The 22,412-nt window shown below is 44.9% G+C and overlaps 1 protein-coding gene across 2 annotated transcripts; it reads left to right on the forward strand.

Moving 5' to 3' along the window:
* Positions 1 to 1,497: 1,497 nt before the first annotated feature.
* KBTBD11 (kelch repeat and BTB domain containing 11) lies at positions 1,498 to 22,099 on the forward strand. 2 transcript variants are annotated; one of them, XM_056488012.1, is made up of 3 exons: positions 1,498 to 1,779; positions 15,610 to 15,735; positions 16,156 to 22,099. In XM_056488012.1, exon 3 carries the CDS (start codon positions 16,228 to 16,230, stop codon positions 17,995 to 17,997), a length of 1,770 nt encoding a protein of 589 aa, XP_056343987.1. In that variant the 5' UTR covers positions 1,498 to 1,779; positions 15,610 to 15,735; positions 16,156 to 16,227; the 3' UTR covers positions 17,998 to 22,099. The 2 variants fall into 2 exon arrangements, with proteins under 2 accessions (XP_056343987.1, XP_056343988.1); XM_056488013.1 differs by lacking the exon at positions 1,498 to 1,779 and having other exon boundaries at positions 14,570 to 15,735.
* Positions 22,100 to 22,412: the final 313 nt, after the last annotated feature.

The following is a 22,412-nucleotide window of genomic DNA, read 5'->3' on the forward strand; positions in this document are numbered from 1 at the left end:
GTTTTGAGGCAGCAGTATCATAGGAAAACTAAATGTTATAAAGACAATACGATATATCCTAGCACCAGGAACGAGTCAGAAAGACCAGGATAGGACAGCACGTCTGCTGTCTCGGCAGAAATCGAACTGCAGCCTGTGTTTGGACTGGATCAGTACCACTGTCTGTGCCGGGAACAGACCCAGAGTACAAACAACATAACGTGAAGAGTTTTGCAAGAAACTGAAAAGAGGGTCTAATTCTGGGAATCCTGGTGAGAGTCTCAGCTTTGAAGCGCAGGAGGAAATGGGACCCTGGTGCCAATTGCACCTGGCCTGCACGGCGTTGCTCCTCCTGGATAACCAGAGCTCGGTCCGGCAGCCTCCCCGCGGGGCAGGCGGTGCCGGGGCCGCGGCCCTCGGGGCTCCGGCGGGGCAGCGCTGCGGCTCCTGCGGCTCAGCCCCGGGCCTGCCTCACATCGCTCAGCCCCTGCACAGCCCCGGCCCTGCCTCACACCGCTCAGCTCCTGCACAGCCCCGGCCCTGCCTCACACCGCTCAGCTCCTGCACAGCCCCGGCCCTGCCTCACACCGCTCAGCCCCGGCTCAGCCCCGGCTCTGCCTCACACCGCTCAGCTCCTGTACAGCCCCGGCTCTGCCTCACACCGCTCAGCTCCTGCACAGCCCCGGCTCTGCCTCACACCGCTCAGCTCCTGCACAGCCCCGGCTCTGCCTCACACCGCTCAGCCCCGCTACAGCCCCGGCCCTGCCTCACACCGCTCAGCTCCTGCACAGCCCCGGGCCCTGCCTCACATCGCTCAGCCCCTGCACAGCCCCGGCCCTGCCTCACACCCACACACCCCCGGGCCCTGCCTCACACCGCTCAGCCCCGGCACAGCCCCGGCCCTGCCTCACACCGCTCAGTCCCGGCACAGCCCCGGCCCTGCCTCACACCGCTCAGCTCCTGCACACCCCCGGGCCCTGCCTCACACCGCTCAGCTCCGGCACAGCCCCGGCTCTGCCTCACACCGCTCAGCTCCTGCACAGCCCCGGCCCTGCCTCACACCGCTCAGTCCCGCCACAGCCCCGGCCCTGCCTCACACCGCCCAGTCCCGCCACAGCCCCGGCCCTGCCTCACACCGCTCAGTCCCGCCACAGCCCCGGCCCTGCCTCACACCGCTCAGCCCCGGCACAGCCCCGGCCCTGCCTCACACCGCTCAGTCCCGCCACAGCCCCGGCCCTGCCTCACACCGCTCAGCCCCGGCACAGCCCCGGCCCTGCCTCACACCGCTCAGCTCCTGCACAGCCCCGGCTCTGCCTCACACCGCTCAGCCCCGCCACAGCCCCGGCCCTCCCTCACACCGCTCAGCCCCGGCACGGCTCCCTGCCCCGCGGCCCCGCCCGGAGGTGAGGGCGGGCCCGGCACTCCCGCCCGGCGCCGCACGGGGGGAGTTTCCCCTCAGCGCGGGCAGGTGGGGCCGCCCTACCCCGCCCCCGCCCCGCCTCAGCCCGCGGCGCAGCGCGGGCATCCCGCAGCGTTCGCGGCTCGGCTGCTGCCCCTCGCCGAGAGCCGCCGCCGGCAGCAACAGGTCCGTGCCCGCTCCTCCCTCCTCTGCCGGGCGAACAAAGGGGCTGAGCGCGGCCCCGCGCCCGCCCGGCCCCTCCGCCAGCCCGGCCCCTGCGCTTCAGCCATTTGCCTCGCCTGGCATCGCAGCGCCGCTCCCGCCGCCTCCCCGGCCTTCCCCGCCGTGCCGCTGCCGGGGCGAGGCGCGGGGCCGCTGCGGGGCTCGGCGGCCGCCGAAAGGTGAGCGGGGAGCAGCGGGGAGCAGCGGGGCCGGGGGCCGGAGGGGCGGGGAGGGCTGGTGAGGGCCGGTGCCGGGCTTGATCTGCCGGGATCTGCGGTACGGACCGCGACGGGGTGTCGCGGCAGCCGCATGTGTGTGAGAGGGGTTGCTGGAGCGCTGTCAGGTTTAATCGTGCTCTTTTCTCTTTCCTCTGGCCGCCTTAATCCACCTCCCCTGGGCAGCGGGGAAGCCGGGCATATCCCCATATCCCTTCTCCGTACGTCGCACAAGAGGCAGCCCTGATTCCTGCGTATTTTATTTTAATTTTTTTAAATCCTTCTGACCTATTCAAAATCGAAGTGACTCTTTATACTAACATTTAAGGATGTGTAACAGCAGGAGATTGCTTCCCGCTATAAATTCTTCCTGGCGTCCTACCCCATCCTACTAAAATCACATGCAAGTCCTGGGTGAACATACATGAGCAGGATTTTGCAGGGTGGGAGATGCTTAAAAAAAAAAACAAACTTTTACTGAATTTCAATAGGTAGGTTTTTTTGTCAGGTGCTTTAAAGCAACAAAAAGAAGACTCCTGAACCCAAACTTACACGTAGCACAGAAAATGGTAGTATTAAATCCTATAGCAAACTTCTTTCAGCCATCAAGAAAAAATAAAAATAGAAATAATAATATTCTGTAAAACTTTTCCACAGCAATTAAATCAAACAATAGGAAACTGGAGCAAAAAGCTAGGAAAAAAAGTAGGGCAATAAAAAATAGAATAGCAATAAAATAGAACAATCCTTCTGTATGATCCGAGGAGCAAAAGGGCTTCTCTGTATTCCAGGGACTTAACCATCTGTCTCCCAAAAAGGAATTAAGTGGAATGTTTGTGGAAAATAATAATTAAATTGTCACTAGTATTGGCAAAGCAATATTTCCTCCCTTGTTTAACTGTTTAGCCCATCCTACTTATTCTGTGTTCTTTTCCCAGAGCCCATCACACAGCATTTATTCACTCTTTAATTAGGACATCCAGTGCATGCCAGTGGGATGCTCAGGTCATCCACTGCTAATGGCACTGTCTGATGAGAACCTGCCAAGAGCCAAGGATTGGTCCCGTGCCCTGCCCCAGCTCCTCTGTGCTCTGCAGGACTGGCTCCTGGCAGTGGTGCCACTGAAGTCAGTGGTGCCACTTAGAAGCTGGGCTTTGCAGGACTGCACCTTGATAATATCAAAGGGCTGAAATCTGTAGTAGCTTCCTTTCTTCTACAAATGCTGTGTTTGCATCACTTTTCAGTGTAACAAATAGTCCAAAGAGGTGGACAGACTTGAAATGTCAATAAATATTAGAACACCATTATTTGGCAGGAACATTCAATGAAAGTCATTAACTGGCTTTACTATGGTAAAGCAGGATTATAGTATTTAGGGCTGGCCTAGGTTACCATAGAGATGACGATGTGGTGAGATGACTGCATCCAGATCCTACTTAGCAGGGGTTTCAGCATCCTGTAGTATCCTGTTGCAAGAGGATATTAGGGGCAGCTGACTGCTAAAGAAGGGTATAATAAAACATGAAAGGAAATCCTGCAATTTCTTTTAAGGTAGAATTAAACTTTTTAAAAATATTTTTCTTTTTCTTGGTGGGACCCTTAGTGGATTTTGCAGGGATTGTTCTGTTTATCCCTACTGACATTATACAGCACTGCAGTTGGGAGCCTGTTTCTTGCCTCTGAACAGAAGCAGAGAAGTCATTTTATATCACTTCACATCCTTGAAAATACCCATTTTAAAAATGAGCTCGTTTTCATTGTATTTTATCTCATTAGCCTTCCCAGGACATGATATTTTTACTCCTGGTGTTTTATTTTTCAGTGAAATTGTCACCATCTATTGTTTCTGCTTCATGTTTGCTCTCAGTGTTGTTTTGTCAGCGAGCAGGCATGATTAGTTCCTTTCATGGAAGAAGAATTACTTTATAGCAGTTCAAGATTTGACAACCAGTTTAACCTGATGTGTGACTGAGCTGTCATTGAGCAGGAAGGGACCCTGCTTTTTCCCTAACCTGGGCCATACATTCCTGCCAGATTCCCTGTGCCAGAGCTCTTCACCATGTGACAACACAGTGAATGGACAGAGATTTTGCTTTTCTCCTGTAGTTAATTAAGCAAGCCCTCAGTTTACACTGCAGATGTTGGCATTACAAGTGGGGTTAGTCCTGTGAACAGAGTGTTTAAATCTGTGTGTAACTCTCTGCAGGATCAGGACCAATTTCTTGGCCATGCTGCACCCTTTCCTTCATCCTAAAATGCTCCTTGGATGCTAACTGGCAGTTATGGCTTCGGAAGGATTACAGGACTGGGTCAGTATTGTATATGGGGATTGAGTGTTAATGCAAAGAAGAGCTGGCTGGGGTTTTTTGTTCTGCACTACACATTTGGTACTTCCCATTTTCTTTCTTATACCTCATCAGCGAGGATAGTAGGAATTCATGATTAAATCAGTTTATTTAATGCAAAACAAGCAGGGGAATGAATCCAGTGGTTCTACAGATTTTGCACCATGTGTCAGGGGGAGAAGATGTGTCATATAAACGCTTTTCAGGTGTGATGTTTCACAAGCTGCCATTGCTGTGCCTCTGGCTGAAACAGACAGGTTGACAGCCTTTTTTAACTCACTTGGAAACATGCCAGAAACCACAATTTTTCTATACAAATCAACATATGTTGGTCAAGCAGCTTCCATGCTGTTGTCTGTCACAACATGATTTGCACTAATTGAAGTAATTTTACATTTATGCATTTGTAGATTAGCACAGGTTCTTTGTTGTTTTTCTGGACACTGACTCCTCCAGGAGTACTTAAGCAGCTAGGTAAGTTTTGCATCTCAGCTTTGGATCTCTAACTGCTGGAAGGCTCCTGGACTTCTGAGTCATTTCAAACTATCAACCTGTCAGATTTATACAGTAGTTTTGGTTTGTTTTTTTTCTTGGAAGCAGTTCTGCTTTTTTCTCTTCCCCCTTTGTTGTAAGTAGATTGAAAAAACAGGCCCTAAACTCTGGAAATGAACTATTATTTCTGCACCTCATATTTTAGGTGTTAGACAGTAAGAACTAAAAGCTGACACTTTGCTGTGGGAGTGGCAAGTGAACAACAAATGTTCTGATTCTGTCAGTCAAAGACAAATCTGTTCATGGAAGAGTTTTTCTCTTATCCTGTAGTTTTCTTTCATCTTTCCTTTTACTGTAACTCCCTCATTGCTTTAGTTCAAAGAAAGCTACCGTTTACATTGTACAGTTGTGGTAGATTGACCCTGGCTGGATGCCACATGCCCACTAAAGCTGTTTTAGTACTCCTCTCCTCAGCTGGACAGGGGAGAGAAAATAAAATGTAAGCCTCATGGGTCAAGATAAGCACAGTGAGCTATCACTCACCAGTTACTGTTACGAGCAAAACAGAGTCTACTTAGTGAAATCAGAGTAGGATAATGAGAAATAAACCAAAATCTTAAAAACGTCTTCCCACCATACTTCTGTTTTTCCTAGACTTAACTTTGGACTTGAATTCTTTACCTTTCCTCCTCCCGCAGGGGTACAGGGGGACAGGGACTGGGCATTGTAGTGAGTTCATCACATGTTGTCTCTGCTGCTCCTTCTTCCTGACAACCTTCCCCTGCTCCAACGAAGGGTTCTCTCTCATGGGAGAAGGTTTTCCACAAAATTCTCCAGCATAAGTCCTTCCCATGGGCTGCTGTTCTTCACAAAGTGCTTCAGCATGAGTCCTTCCCATTTGGTGCAGTCCTTCAGGAACAGACTCCTCCAGCGTAGGTACTCTGTGGGGTCACAAGTTCTGCCAGCAAATCTGCTCCAGTGTGGGCTTCCCACAGGGTCATGGCATCCACAGCATCCACCTATTGCAGTGTGGGATCCTCCACAGGCTGCAGGTGGATCCCTGCTCCACCATTAATCTCCATGGGCTGCAGGGACACAGCTGCCTCACCATGGGCTGCACCATAGACTGCAGGGGAATCTGCTCCAGGGCATGGTGCACCTCCTCCCACTCCTGCACTGACCTTGGAGCCTGCAGAGCTGTTTCTTTCACATATTCTCACTCCTGTCTTCTCTGGCTGCAGTTTGCTCCTGCAAATAACATTTTCCTCTTCTTAACTCTGTCATTACAGAGGTACTACCACCATTACTGACAGGCTCTGCCTTGGCCAGTGGAAAGTTTGTCCTGGAGCTGGCTGGCACTGGCTCTATCAGACATAGGGAAGCTTTTGGCAGCTTCTCACAGAAGCCACCCCTGCAGCCAAAACCTTGCCATGCAAACCCAGTACAACAGTGTAAGAAATCCAGATGCCCACAAAGTTAATGGGAATTTTCCTTGATTTCAGTGGGGTTGGGATTTAAAGTGATGTCAGACTCTGGCTTTATCAAAATTCTCTCTGAAACTTAGGTGGCAGTCTAGTTGTAGGCTACTAGTACAAGCTTTGTTCTCTTCAAAGCCATGGAAGTGAGCAGTACACAAACATACTTCTTCAATAACAATTGATAATTGAGTTTTGAAACTTGGTTTCCACAGTAGATGTGGAAACAGTAAACGTAAATGTTGTTTGAGTGTCATTTGTGTCCCAAGAAGTTTGAAGTTTTGATACAGGAAAATGAGGGCAAAGACTGTTCATGTGCATTCATGTGATAAAATTCACTGCTGTTGCTTCTTGTTCAAGATGAAATCTGTAACACTCATTCTCTGTGATAGAAGGCCTTTGAGACAGACAAGAGAGTTGGAAGAATCTGTTAGTCCAAGACCTGGACAGTATTTCTGCCAAGATATTTTGCAGCTTTATTGGAAATAAATGCTTGGACTGTACCTCCAAAATCAGGCAGCTTTTCACATGACATTGGTTGAAAAGCCTCAGTACCTGCTTTGAGGAGATGTTGTTGATTTGTATCTAAAATCTTTCCAGTCAGAAGCAACCAAAGTTTAGACTTTTGACTGAAACAAATCCCTAAATGGTCAGAACCACAAACCAGGACTCCTGAACCTAAGTCTCTTCTCACACCTCCGTAATCATAACCACAAAACCAAACATCTGTCTTGCATTCTATTGATGTAAAAGTCTTACTTCTTACTCTGGGTCCTGGCTGCACATCTCTTTCCAGATTGCAAACTAATAAGTGCAAGGGATAGCACTGTGACTGTTGAACATGCATATTTAACTGCATGCATTAGCAACCTTTTTTTCTGCAGAACTGGAAAATGACAACTTTGGATCATAAATTAGTCAGACATGCTACAGTCTTTACTTCTACTCTGTGCCAAAAAGTCCAAAAGCGATGGGATAGTCCCGTGGTCATCATCACCCTTCATGGTTGTCTTGCCAGTCTGTATGTCTCTTCAAAAAGAGCAAGGATTATTTTGGGGAAAGAGAATTCCAAAGTGAAAAGCAGCATGTACATTTCTTCAAGGTATTCAGGATGATCTATTTGACACCTGCTTTTCCATCAAGGCCATTGGCCAAAAGAGAGAAACCGAATAGATGTGAGATGAATGATCTGAGCAGAACAACGTTTTGACCTAATTCATCCACAAGTTACTAGCTTGGTACAGGAGTAAAATTCTTTGGCCTGTTCTTGCAGGAATAAGATTAGATAACTAGGCAATCTTTTCTGTCCCTTTAATTTAGACACCTGTCTACCTCGTTCAATGGAAAAAAACATTATAGTGGGGATTTAAATTGCCTGCTCTAAATTCTTGGGTAAAAGTTGAGCTTAGTCAGAGAAATCAGTGCCAGAAAACCTTTGCCTGAAGACTCAGGTTCAGCATATGAAATTCACATTATAGTAAAAAAATGCTATGTGTCCAAGGCAGAAAGTGTCAGGCATGGAAATAAGGGTATTTTAATAGAAACCTAATTTATTTCTGTTTCAGAATGGTCAGCAAGTGTTACTTCCACTAATGTCAACAGCATGCATTACACTAAATTACGTCTTCTTTCCCTGTTTAATTCCAATGATTACATAAAGTAATTTCATACTTTGTTAAGCCCTCAGTTGCATCATTTCTGCTAAAAGCATTCCCATTGTTTGTTGAAATCTGACTGTAGGGCTGACAGCCTACAGGCACTCCTGATAGTAAAGGGTTACCACCAAAGTACCTATGACTGCAGCATGCTTTGAGATCAGCAGAAATATTTTTTCAATCTTAGCACAAGCCAGAATGCTTTAGTGTGAAGGAAAATAACCCTGTTTTCATAGACTTGATGGTTTGGGCTCTTTGGGCTGATATTTGGGGGTTTTAGTCTTGTCAGGCAAAGGAAGGGGTAGTGACAAGTTTCTCATAGGGCTTGGTCAGAGCTCTAATCATTGTACAGAAATGCAAAGTAGCAGCAAGTGTCAGTACTGCTGTCTTTTAAAGGAATTTAGGTTTATTTTGCAAAGGATTCTGGTCTGAGCAAAGCAAGAACTAAAGTCCCCTGATTGTACAAGCTAAGCACTTCATCACCAGGGTCTTGGGTATTTTTCTATTGGCTAGCCCTTGGTAGCTCTCCTGTGCTGATTTCTGGGGATCCAAATCAGTTGGCATCTAATTATACCCACCCATGCATATGTGTGCAGAACCTGTGTGTATGTTCCAGATTCCATTCCAGGAGCTGGTTACAGATAGATCAGGTGCTGTGCAGCTCAGACACACAGCATTGGTCTCTTGTGCAGGAGAACTGGGAGGTGCATCCCACCCACAGATCCGTTCTGTGTGGGAGTATGGCCCTATGTCTATCCACCTTGGCCTGATTTTCATTAAATAAATAAAAGAAACCAAACTGCTGTGAGTCACCTAGTAGGTCACAGTTATAGGACCAACAGCAAAGTGTACCAGCAGCATTTCTGCCCAGGCAGAGAGAAGTTTGTGCAAGCTGATTCCTTTCCTTCTTTGAGATTAGGGCTGTCATGCTGGAGGTTTTGCTCTGCTATCTGATCTGGCTGTCTTACATCTTTGCTGCATTGCCAGCTGCCAGGTAAACCTGCCCTCAAAGTCAGCCTTTGCTGTGTTTAGCACTGTGGCAGGTCTCTCCATATTTGAATCCAGTCCAAAGTCCAGAGACAATGTCTGCAGTAACTTGGAATTTTTCTTTACATTGAACTACCTGTAATGTAATTTTTAGTTGCATCTAGAATGGCTGTAAACCTTAAGTTTGAAGAAGTATCTGGACAAAGAAACCATATGTGATCTCCAAAAATGAGAAGGGTGCTATTCACCATGTATCCAAAGGACCTCTGCCTTTCTTAGCATCACTTACTTAAGTGATTTGTCAATAAATCAGTGAAACTGTTCCATTTCTAAAAGTAGGGTTTTTTTTTTCTCTTAAGGACCAGATCTAGAGTTTGTCTGTGAAAAAAAGTTTCATTGTTGCCTTCTCTAGAAATTTTTCTTTTACTTTCTTTCCCTAGGTATAAGTCTTAGAAAAATGGGACTGTTAACTTCCCTTTGAAGTCTGTTGTTGCCTCTCACATTCGGTCTTTCTCAAGCACAATGGTGACATATTTTGGCAGATTCTGGTGCTTTGGGCTCTTCAATCTGTATGTCCCTTCCATAATGATATAAAAAGCAAAATCCAGTTTTATTTTAAAACAGCAATTTAATTTCCTCCGAAAAGGCTGTGCCATCTTCTGTATTAAATGCAATACAGAGCAGGTGTGTTGGAAGAGTGCAGTACATTTATGGAGATCAAGTGCTGTTCTGGAATGCAAAACTAAGCCTGACTCTACTTTGATTTTCAAAAATTTGTCTGAACTAATTTGCTGGTTTGCTTGACTTGGCTTCTCAGTTGATATTCTCCTCCTTCTTTGTTAGTACCAACATTGCCAAAGTGTTCGTAGAGACTTTGAATATGTTTGCAATTTGTTGACAATACAGTTTAATACTGAAAAACATTTCTGCAGTCAGCATTACCACATTACAGTACATTACACACTAATGCTTAAATGAGGCTTGTAATCATCCCAGGCTGGTACTTTGCTTTAAGTCAGTGCTCCTGGTGTGTGGCAATTTTCAAAATTTAAGGTCAGAAGGGATTTCTAGATCAACTAGTCTGCTCCTGTCAAATTTTATTTGTCCTTGCTTCCCAAGTGCCTTCCAGCAAGGCACATACATACTCAAGATCCCTTTCATCACATCAGAATAAGGATCTTCCCATGTCAGATGAAATGTCCACCCAGACCAGCATCCTGCCTTCTACATGGACCATAATCCAGTATTGACAGAAGTATATGGCAGGATAAAAATGTGTATTTTTCCATGGCATACTTCTTTATCTTTGATTATTAATACCCTGACAGTTTTCTCACTCAGGATCCTTCTAAGCTGAATGCACTTTTTTGGTTTTATTCTGTAGATTTCCTTGAGCCCATCCTGTACTCTCCCTATCAATTATGGTTAACTTTAATTAACCACAATATGCTGTAGCAGTCTTTCTTTTTCCCCCTTCAGTAGCATAAATTTTTGGTTTGTTTACACTTACACTTGGTTTGCTTAGGGTTTTTTCACCAGCCTAAGAAAGCTTTCAGTGTGCAGAATTTTCATGTGCCTACACTTGTGCACAGTCATCAAGTCACAGAGCAAACATACCAAGCCCTGAAGAAGTGTCAGCTCTGCATTTCTCAAGCTGACTTAAGGCTTGCTGTACTAGTTCTCCAGGCTACTGGCACAAGACACCTTTTCTCCAAAGCTGTGTGGCTGTTAGAGGGTGCCTAGGCTAGGTGCCACCTTTTTCTTGGGAGCTGGTGTGCAGCATGGAAACAGAGTAAGCCTTTGTCTGGTTGCAAAGTGCTATTCTGAGTCTCTCACTAAAGTGGGGGTTTTTTATGTCTCTGAAATCATTTGGTACTCTTCTCTGTCTTCACAGATTTTAAAATGCTACTTCCAAAATGTGAAGCCTTGAACATACATGCTTCCATCATTCAACCACCATTTTCCATGGCAAACCTACTAATGCTGAAGGGTAACATTTTCCCTATGGGTACTCCATATTTCCCAGTACACACATTCAAGGGCTGCATTCATCATTTCAGCTGTAGCACAACGCTGGTATGTTTAGTACTGCTGTCAATTTAATGTAATGTAGCTGTGCCCAGATCTGATGAAAGCAACCAGACTTCAGTTTGTCATAGATATGACCACATACTCTCATATCTAGAAATGTAGCTGTGAGCCCATGTGTAGAATTAGCAGCAATTCTGCATAAAAGGTTTTGTTACATACAGTATGGTGTTGTCATGCCATACTTATCTCTTGGCCTGTAGTGTATTAGTGATAAAGACACCACATGAGCCCTGGAGTTTTTTCTAAAGGTATTGTAATCACTCAAGACTTGTTTCTGTCTAGATTTGTTGGGGTTTTTTTTGTTTGTTTGTTTGTTTGTTTTGGTTTGTGGTTTTTTTTTTGGTTTTTTTTGTTAGATTTTTTTAAAGGGATATTGGAGATATCTTGAACTTAATCTTTGCTAGATTTTGCTTTTGTAGGAGTGTTATTTCCTTTTTTCTGTGAGAACTCCTGAGAGACACTACTCCTCCCTAACTATTTCTAAAGAGTCTAAACTGGAAGGAACTCAAAAAGATTGTTTCCTTTTTTAGAGAATTTTGTCTCTATGGATATCATTGTTAGGAAACCTTTTCTCTGGTCATGATGACTGTTAAGAACTTGTATATTTTTTTTTAGATTTGTTACCTATAATATCGATTTAATCAGGCTTTTGATAATAATTTTATCATGATTTATTTCCTCTCTCTCTTCCTCTCTGCCCAGACACACACAGCCTTTTCTTTTCTTCCTCTGAGTTTCTGATGAGGAACTGCTGTCCACATGTTTCTTGTGTGGTCTGTAGTCATAAGCTGGAATTCTTAAATGTTTATTTTTCTTTGTGGTTGTATGAAAATGTTGTAGAGATAAAAAACAGGTCATACCTCTATTATATATTGTCAAAAAAATTACAGCAGGTCAAAATTTGCATCCACACTTGATTGTGAAGGCAGTACTATAAAAGCCATATATCCAGCAGTCAGGGCAAGACACTAGAATTGTATCAAACCCAACATTAAAAGAGAGAGAGAAAAATAATTATTCTTCCTGCTGTTTTTCATGAGGTGGCATATTGAAAGACAGTTGTACTTTTTTTCTTACAAACAGGAGGGTTAATCGAGTGGTTAAGATTTAGAGTTTAAATCTGTAATAGGATCCAAGCAGTGCCGGCCCTTTCAGGGAAATGGCATCTTTATGCTCCAGATGTTTTCCCCATCTACAAAGAGAAAATTTGTTTCCTCCAAATTTCACAGATCTACTCAGTGACCAGGAGTGTTACAGACTATTTTTATAAGTATGCAAACTACTCTACACTTGACTCTGCCTCACTTCATGCTGGCCAGTTCTACTTTTAAGTCATTGTTTAGTTTTTAAAATAAATATAAGGGGTGTTTTTTTCTTTTTTGTTGATCCCTCTTTGGACGCCTTAATCATCTCAGTCAGAAGACACCCCTATCCCAAGGGACTTCTCTACTGAAGTAAAAATTTTACAGTGCAAGTTTTTATAAAAGCATTTTTTCTGGGCTAAGGTGGAGCAGAATGGCAGTCTGTCATTTCTGAACTGGTAAGTCTCCTCGGGAGAATACCTGCTTATATGAATTAGAGTTGCTTATGGTAGAGAAAGTACTGTTTTTATTTACCATGAGACTGAGTCAGAGCCATTTCATTTGTGAACTGGAGAGAAGTAACCCAATTCCTCCCACATGCACATACTCCCTGGAGAAAGTGGGTCTTGCAAGAGGAGGTGATTTGGATCAAAGGCTATTGGCACTGCACAAAAAAAATGAGGAGAGAACAATTCAATACAAGTGTTTAATTGGATTTTATCAGAAGGACTGCCAAATGAATGCAGTGCCAGGGAACTTTACCTGCAGCTTTTCATTACAGTTTCTCTGTCAGAAAAACTGTGCCTTATCTGTGCTGTTACTTGAGCAGTGTCTCACAGCATTTGAGGTTGGGGCCACACATTCAGGATATTGTGTGTCATTGCCAAGTCTGTAAATACAGTTCATGTTTGTTGGCAGCTCCTCTGTCCATTAACATTACATCATCCCTAGACCAAACCCATGATAATGAAAACATTTTCAGACCAAGCAATTCAGCTTCTAACTTAAAAGTCCCCATTATAAAAGGTTACCTCAGTCCATAGGTACACAGTACTCTCAATAGCTTGCTTAATTTTCCAGTACCTAACCTGTTTGTGAGTTTTGAAAAAATGTTAAAACCAAGTTTGTTTTAAGCCAAATGAGATTGTCAGGTGGTCAGATTCTTCTGAATCATCACAGCTATCAAGTATCTTCTGCAATTCTGTACTTTTCGAATATTCTGTGTTGCCAGAACAGCAGTACAACTCTTTGATCACTGTAGATAAGAAAAGAACGGAGAAGGATCTCAGTTTTGTATTTCAATCGTGCCCTTTCAGCATCTTCCTGTTCCATACTAAATCCATGACCTTTTAACTCAGATCAGTTGTGTTGCTCAATAATGGAAAAGTTCCACAACTTCTCTGAGTTGTTTTTTCAGCTTCATCTTTATGTAATTTGTGTATTTTGTTTTCAACTAGACAGTGGTGCTGAGATTGCTGGAGTGGTCACTGCTGTCATGGTCATTGCTATCATTGACAAAATCCTCCAAGCCCTCTTTCAGCTATTCTAAATCTTCAGCTTCCCCATATAGTTCCTTGTTGCCTTAGTTGCATTTGGTACTTTGATTTAAGTCCATCTCATGCTCAGCATGAAATTCAGCATATGCTTGGTAATTAGCTCTGGATGTAGCAGAGGATAATTTTCTTCAGAATTCTGCTGTTTGCCATTAGCAAGCAATGCCATCAGTCCTTCCTTCTCCTTGTGATTCCTCAGGGGAATTGTAGTGGGTAAACACAGGTGTTTGTTACAAGCTTCTTTCTCAATAGCATTTCACATGTGTCAAATCAAACTTTTAAACCGAGCAGATATTTGAATATGGGAAAAGGTATGGTTACTGTGCTTGAGCAGGATCTCATGCTTTTTTTTTTTTTTTCATTAGCTGAGAAAGTTGAAAAGATAAGTTTTTCTGATTATTGTTTTAACTACTTTGAATATTCTAAATGGTCGTTTTCTTTTGGGACATAATGCAGGAAATACATTTCACCATAGAGAGATATTACTGGTATTAGAGTTACTGTTTTTGACTTCTTACATTTAATCACCCATACTTCTAATTTTTGGTAGCATTCTCTTTCATTCTCCCTTTATAGTTTCACTATAATCAATCCATAGACCAAGAGTGAAACTATATGAAGCTGCTGAATCCTTCTTGTAGGGGGGGTACGTAAGTAGAAGTCAGGAGAAGTGGTGTCAGAAGTGAGGTGTGTCCAGAATGGCCAGAATATTGTCAGTTACAGTAGCTGCTCTGTGTACTCTTAAGACTCCATGAAAAACAGAATCACATTAACAGGGATGCTGCCTGGTTTAAGTTATTAATGAGTCAGCACATCTTCTGTAGACACACTGAGTGTGCACACAAATCACTGCATTTCTTCTTGTCTGGTTAAAACCACAGAAAACTCAGTAGAGCTTGACCTACAGAGTTTGGGTTTGGACGGCAGGAAGTCTGCCACTAAAGCTAGCCAAAGTTCATGCAGTCATAGAAAGTTCCTAAGTACCAGATTTTTAAACACTCAGACAAGGAATACAAAGTTGATGAAATATACTCATTTTAATAAGTTTTAAAATGCTGTTTTTATGGTCTGAAGGTCTCCAATACCCAGAAATCAAATCTTAGCATTGATTGAGTCTGAATGTGATTAAATATAGTAGAAAGCCCTTTACCAGGCAAGTGGACAAAATAAAAAGCCATGAGGGAAGACTGATATTATCGTTTAAGTAAAGTTTGCATTGCAAGTATGGGCTTCTACATTTCCTGTCTGTGTCAGGGGTTTCCAGACAATGTCACTTACCAATTATGCTTTCAGGAAAAAAAATTAAAAAGTTAGATCTCCCTAATGCTAATTTAACATGGTAAATGAATCATGTCTGCTGAAAGGAAGCCACAATGCATATTTTACATAGAAATGAGTGTTCCTTGAGGACTATGAAAAAAACTGACAAAGGGGATTTTAATGGAAATTAATAACATCCTTAAAAATAGAATCAGGGCTGAAGATACTTATTAAATTATATTAAGTACATTTAGACAGTTTAGACAATTTTTATGTGTCACTCATCAAAACTTAAACCAAGTTTTAATGCTTGGTTCCAAGTCTGGGAAATTCATAAACAAACATGAGGCGAAGAAATGGCCTCATTAAATTCTAAAAACTATATTTGTGAAATGAAGGTACAGCTGGGTGGTGATTTTGCTGACAGGGACTAACCTACATACAGCTATGCCCTCCTGCCTTTTCCCACAGGAGACTTTATGTTCTAATTATCTGTCGTGATTTTTTTTCCTTGCTTCTACTTTTTATTAACAGAAGCTATAAATCTTTGAATAAAGACATGAAGCAATCTTTATGAAGTCTGATTAACACCTTGCTAATGTTTTACGGCTACCTATGCTGCTACACATATGTGAGATTGCTCTTGTCCCAAGTAAAGAAAAAATATGTTCATGTGTTTCATGAACACTTAGGATTATTAGCATACTTAGGGTGTCTTTAAGATACTCTAGGTATATATTATATATATAAAATATATTAAAGGAGACATAGCCTTAACGTTCCAAAACTTCTGACTAAACAGAGAATATATAAATTTTAAAAATAATCATCTTCTTGCACTTTGTTTTAAACAGGGGGAATGCGTATGAGGAGTACTAACACGAAGAAAATTTCCCGAAGGTCATGCAGAGGCAAACTTGACTAGTGGGGAATCGCCTTCCAGAGTAGACTGCAGCCTTCCACTGAAACAGTTGCTCAAGGTGAATACATTGTGATGCTACTCCTAAGTGTCTGCAGTTAGAGGTGATTTGTGCTCATCACCCAGCACGCTATATGGATCAGTTGTCATGAAAAGGATTGCAGTGCCTGCAGACTGCTTAAAATTTCTGCAGAGCAACGGGAAAACCAGAGTTGCTTTTCAGGCTGTTGAGGTGCTCATCGGGGCCATCCCCCGTCCCACCAACAGAGCTCAGGTTTTCGGGAGCTGAGCTGGCGCAGTTAGCCGCGGGAGGGGTGGATCCCCCAGGGAAAGGAGAAGCGGCGGTTTAGCCCCGGAAACCAGAGCCAGCCCCGCCTGCGAGAGCGGCGGTCCCGAATACTGCTGCTGAGGGGCGGGGGGGAAAGCAGCGGCGGGGAGCGGGGAAGGCGCGGATGCTGAGCGCTGTTGGGTCTGTCTGCAGGTGATGGCCGCGCCGCGGCCGGCAGCGCTCCGCACGGACCAGGCGCGGCGCCGGCGCAGGTAGCGCGGCTCCATGGAGGGCAGCGGCGCGGCCCCGGAGGAGGAGGAGAGCGGCAACGCCAACGGCGCTCCCCCGCCACCGCCGCCCACGCCGGCCGCCCCCTGCGGCTTCAGCTCCTCCCTCTGCTTCAGCGCCGCCGCTGCCGAGCCCCAGCCGCCCGCGGCCGGCGGCCGGGTGGTGCAGAGCCAGTGGGAGATCAACAACGCCGCCCGCCCGCCGGAGGAGGAGGATGAGGAGGTGGTGGGGCCGCGGGAGCGGCCGCCGGAGGAGCCCGACCTGGTGATCGAGGTGTCGGGCCGCCGCATTCGGGCGCACAAATCGGTCCTGGCGGCCAAGAGCGACTATTTTCGTGCCCGCGCCTCACGGGACGTCCTGCGGGTGAAGGGGGTGAGCTACGGGGCGCTGCGGCTGCTCATCGACTACGTGTACACCGCCCGCATGGGCGAGGTGCGGCACGACAACCTGGCTGAGGTGGTGAGCGGCGCCCGCGTCCTGCAGATGCCCTGTGCCCTGCACTGTGCCGCCGAGGCCATGCGCGCCCAGCTCTGCCTCGGCAACTGCTACCAGCTCCTCTGCCTGGCCAAGAAGCAGCGGCTGGCGGAGCTGCGGGAGGCTGCCTATCGCTTCATGAGCGACCATTACCTGGAGGTGCTGCGGGAGCCCAGTGTGTACGGCCGCCTCAGTGGCGCTGAGCGGGACCTCATCCTGCAGCAGCGCATGGACGCCGGCCGGCCCTGCTTGCTGGTGGCCGAGGTCAGCGACGCCTTCGAGCGGCCGGGTGGTGGCAGCCGGCCACAGAGCCGCGAGAGCAGTCGGCCGCAGAGTCCCTCCTCCGTGGTGTCGCTGGAGGACAGTGGCTCCCTCATTCACTGCTACCAGGAGGCCAGCGGCGAGTGGAGGGTGCTGACGCGCCTGCCCGAGGAGGCCAATGCCAAGGGCTGCGCCATGTGTGTCCTCCACAACTACCTCTTCCTAGCAGGGGGCATCGTGACAGGGCCGGCGGGCAGCGAACCCAGGGCTCGCCTTTCCGACAAGGTCTTCTGCTACAACCCCCTGACTGACACCTGGAGCCAGGTGCGGCCACTGGCTCAGCCCCGCTCGCAGCTCAAGCTGCTGGCCCTGGATGGTTACCTCTACGCTGTGGGGGGTGAGTGTCTCTTCACTGTGGAAAGGTATGACCCGCGGGCTGACCGCTGGAGCCCTGTGGCACCTCTGCCCAAGGGTGCCTTCGCTGTCGCCCACGAGGCCACCACTTGCAACGGGGAGATCTACGTGTCAGGAGGCTCCCTCTTCTACCGCCTGCTCAAATATGACCCCAAGCGTGACGAGTGGCAGGAGTGCCCTTACAACAGCAGCCGCCGGCGCTCCGCTGACATGGTGGCCTTCAAGAGCTTCATCTACCGCTTTGACGTGAGCAGTGGCCGTGGCGGGGAGCAGGGCCCCGGCGGCGGGACGAGCGGCGGTGTCGAAGTTTTCCGGTACAACACGGTGGCCAAGTGCTGGAGCCAGTGCGCCAGCCTGCGGCCCAGCGGTGGCCCCATCCAGCCCTTCCGCTGTGCCCCCTTGGGCAACACCATCTACTGCGTCAACCGGACCGGCACCCTGCGCTTCAGCCTGGCCCAGGACGGTGAGGTGGAAGCAGATGGTGGCCTCAAGGGCACCTTTGACAGCGAGCTTCTTAAAGCCCCCTTGGATGCCAAAGGTGTCCTCCTACCCTTCGTGCTTACCCTGCCTGAGAGGCTGGACAAAGCAGGGGACCAGGAAGGCTCCCTCCCACTTTAAGGTGGCCAGCCTGGCTCTGCCTTCCTGAGAGGGGAGTTGGGTTGCAGGTCCACAAACTCCCCTCTACAGAAAGAACCCTCTCTATTGTGTTTGCAGAGAAAAGGGACTTCCCCTTTCCTCGTCTCTGCTCTCAAGATGTTGAGCTGGTTTTAACTCAGTTGTAACTCTTCTCATGTTTGCTGTGCTTTGTGTGAAAAGCCAAGCACACAAAAGTGTAAAAGCTGCTATAAAGGATAATCTCTGGATTATGTTTGTGCCAATCCCCAATCTGAGAAAAACGTTTTTATACCTAAATTTCTAAAATATTCTTGACAACAGTGTCATAACGGGATGTTAGTGTTGGTTGTGTGTTTACACGTAGTTGCTATCTGGGCTGGAGCCTTTTCTGTCATTTGTGGTTTTTTCTCCTCTGGGATGATGCTGAGGGATAAACATTGCTGGCAACATAGTTTAGCTGCATTTGTTTTCATGTTAAACCAACTATTTCCTGTGTTTAAAAAGTATAGGAAGAACATCTCCATTACAGCCTTTCATTTCTGGTGCAATAGATGGTTTAAGGAAGCTGTGGCACTGTGTTGGTCCCAGGAATTTCAACCACAGATGATTTAACAGATACCAAACTTAATGTTTTAAGTAACACAAATGTATGCCACGTTTTACTTGGAATGCAAAGAAAAAGAAAAAAAGTCAGTTGCCTTTTTAAAATGTGGCATTTTATGGTAGATATGAGATGTTGATATGCTCTTTATTTGAGAAAGGCAATGGTTTCTGTATAAAAAGATACTGTTTTATTACTTTTTTTTTGATCAGAGATTTTAAATTAAAAATGAACTGAAGCTGTTCAGACTGCAACCAATTGTCATAACCATGTATGCCACTAGAGCTGGGGAAAAGCTTTGTACTTCATATGCTCTTTAGTTAGCTGCAGGTCAAGGAAGGTTAACCTAAAACGATTTGTGGCAAAAGGCCTTTTCCCACTTATTTTGAGACCATCAAAAGGAACATGGAAAATAGGAATGTGCTACACATGTTCATTATATTGTGCACTAGCATGATGTTACTTCCCTGTCTTTTGATTGAGAGACTATTTTATTTATTTTGAACTAATGATTGCTGTAATCAATAAGTCCTTTAATTGCAGTACGTGCTGATGGCGTACACTGTCATTGTGGTTCTAAACTGCCCAGGAGTGTTGTTTGTGGGGCAGCATCCAAATGAGGCAAAAACATACAAAACTTTTTCCTGCCTGTGGAAAGTTGGAGCACACTTTTTGTCATGTTATTCAGAACTGGAAAACAAAAAATGTCTACACAGACAGACTATATTGAAAAGGGCACATGCATTTATTTTATACCTTTTATATTAAAAATAAAAAATCAATAGGCAAGACAAATGTTCCAGCTTTATGGTAAATCACTGAGAAACCTTTTCAGAAAAAAGAACCTGTGTTTTTGCTGGTACATTGCTGTATATTCAGCATGGACTCGTATGGACTGTGGAAGAGAATTGTTTATACTCAAAGCTCTAGTATAGACTCATATTTTAGAAAGACATAGGGACCTTTCATCAGAAAAAGCAGATGTTTTTATGTTTTATTAAGATGTTTTTGTTAAAGAGGACTTTAGCATTCTTACGCATAATTGCTAGTTCCAAAGGAAGGCAGCAGGCTCTGTCCTATGAGACACCATCTGTACAAAAGAGACTAGTGACCTTCATAGATAATAACTTCCTTCGCTTTAATGTTTGTTTGTTTGTTTTTTTTTTTCTCATTGTTGTTGCACAGGGTTTTAATGCAGCTTAATTTGGTTAGTCATTCTATAGAAACCAGTGGTCCAGTCCTAGAAGTTCTTAGCCAAGTGAGCCTGTTCCCTAGTGAGCTAATTAAAGCATCAGCCAGGCAGGAGCTGTAGGCCTGTGGAGTGTGACATTTATCTTAGCCTCAGTACAAGTTGGTGCAGTGGAATTTAACATCCTTCACAGAATATTTGATTTAATTCTCAGACGAGAATCCTTGGAAATATTGACTCTAAATTGAATTATAGTGTTGTAGCTTGAGCAGGAAAGAAAAATTACATGTTTGCTTTCAGCATAATTTTTATGTTAACTGTAGAAATTATTTCAAGCTGTGTAGTGCAATGCTTAGGTGCATACTTAGACTAGAGATGTAAGTGCTAGGCCAGATTTTGAAATATTAGTGTCACCAGGAACACACACAAGGAAACGTCTGTTTTATCTTGGAATACCACATGGTCTCATAGTTAAAAGACTTACGTAGCATAGCTCTTATCCTACAGCATAGTGAGCTTTCAAGACAGGTTTTGCATTCCTATTAATTAAGCATTAATTAAGCACTTTCATTCTGCTAATGCATGAAAATGCTTCTAAGTGAGTTTTGGGAGGTTTCCATGATTTAAGATGTGACAATTCACAAACTTTTGGGATAGAATGGACCATACCCTTTCTTCCAATATTTATTGCTGCACACTATGAAGAAAAACATTTAGAAGTAAGTTCTACAGTTATAACTGTTCAACAAACCTGCAGTGGTTTGTGTTTTTGCTAGCTCCTATTTTTAAAAAAAGTTGAATCAAGTGCTTACCTGCTTTCACTGTTTACACAGTGTCCATGGGGAGAGTCTGGGCTTCATTAGTAGCTGTCTATCAAACCTGTTTCCTTTGTGCACTGCATAGTCACAGCCTGATGATTAACAACAGAGGCATGTTTCTAGCCAGATTTCCTACTCTGTGGCCTCTGTTTCCTCCCTGGTAGGCCTGAGGCAGATTTGCTGAGAGTTGTTTTCTCCCCTAGTTGTATCTTCACAAAGAAACCCCCCCACCAAACTTGGGTACTAAAACCAGATTTTACATAGTCTTCAGGCATTTAAAGAGTGAACTTGTCATTCCAGAGCCCTACACTTTTACTTAAACCTAGCAACAACTGTCTCTTTGACATGTGGAGCTGCTGAGCAGTTCCCTCCACCCATGTGGAACTGCTCAGAGCAGTTTCACACCTACCTAACAAGTGGGATATCCAGAAACCACTGATGTAATAGGGTTTAATGTAGGTACAAACCAAAGGGCCAGGCCACCCTCAAGTTGTGTTTGCATATATTTTGCTTTTAAAACAGCCATTTTATCTAAAGTAGCCTGAAGTCTACCATATTTGCATAGGAACATGGAGATCAGTATGTGCTTTTTTAGCCTGCAAGCATTCAGTCCGTATCTCCCACCCTCTGGTTGTCAGTGGACTAAAGGAACTCTTGGAGCTAGTCCCTCCCTAGACTACGCCTAATTTCAAGGTTGTTTGCTAGAGAATTTAGGCTTGAATTCCCCTAAGCTGAGTAAGGACTGAACTGGGGCCTTGCACTTCATGGATGCACACATTCTCAAATTTTAATGGCTGTTCAGGGAAGTCCATTGGAAACACCTCCTACAGCTCTTTCTTGGGTGAGTTTCATGCAGATCCTCCAAAACCACACATAGGCTCCTGTGCATTGAGTTCTGAGCAGATTCCAGGCCCCACCTCCTGGATGGGTAATTCAGCATAGATTTAGTACGAGTGCCTACGTTCGGGCAAGTTTTCTTTAGAAAGCTTTTGCAGACAGGCTCTCTGTTTTGGGTTACCAGTCTGAGGTGAACTAGCTACTGTACTGGGCAGTCAAACAGGTGATGGAGATTCTTCTCAGGTGTGCCACCTTAGTAAAGAGGCATTGTAGTACCTGACAATGAAATGCCTAAACCCTTCATTGAATCTAAAACTAAATCCCAGTTTCAATAAAGAAATGCTCTTAACAGATGAAACTTTACTGTTTCTATCTATTAACTGGTTCTGTAAAATAGAAATCTTAATTGCAGCAAAAGCATGTGTACAAATTCTGTTTTCACTTGAAACTAAGTAAAAAAAAAATAATTGGCAAAAGAATAACCCTGTTTGATCAAAACTGGCAGTGTTAAGCAACATGGGGAGGATGTTAGTCATATCCTAGTGATGACTAAAAATTTGCAGTCGCTGATGTAAATTCTATCCACAGAAAGTTTCTTTGTAAATAAATACCTGATAAAATTTAAAGTGATAAAAGAATAAATTTCTCACATGAAAGCCATACCTCTCCTGTGCTGTTTGATTGGCTCTCATAGTGCTGTATCCCAATTACCACTATTCATGAGTGGCTGTTGCTTTTCCAGATTTACATCATGTATTCCATTGACTGCTCCATAGATGTGTTAACCTTCATTATCACAAAGCTTAACAGTGGTACTGGTGCTTTGTGTCTGGACTGATATGTACTTTTTTCTGCTGGAATGAATCCAGATCTAGACAGAATACTATCTTTGGGCCTTTTTGTTTTTTCCTAGTATTGCTCCTGGGAAACTTAAGAAAACACAAGAAGGGAAAATTTGCTTTGGCCTACCACA

The sequence above is a fragment of the Oenanthe melanoleuca genome, chromosome 3 (genome assembly GCF_029582105.1).
Source record: "Oenanthe melanoleuca isolate GR-GAL-2019-014 chromosome 3, OMel1.0, whole genome shotgun sequence".
Lineage (NCBI taxonomy): Eukaryota > Metazoa > Chordata > Aves > Passeriformes > Muscicapidae > Oenanthe > Oenanthe melanoleuca.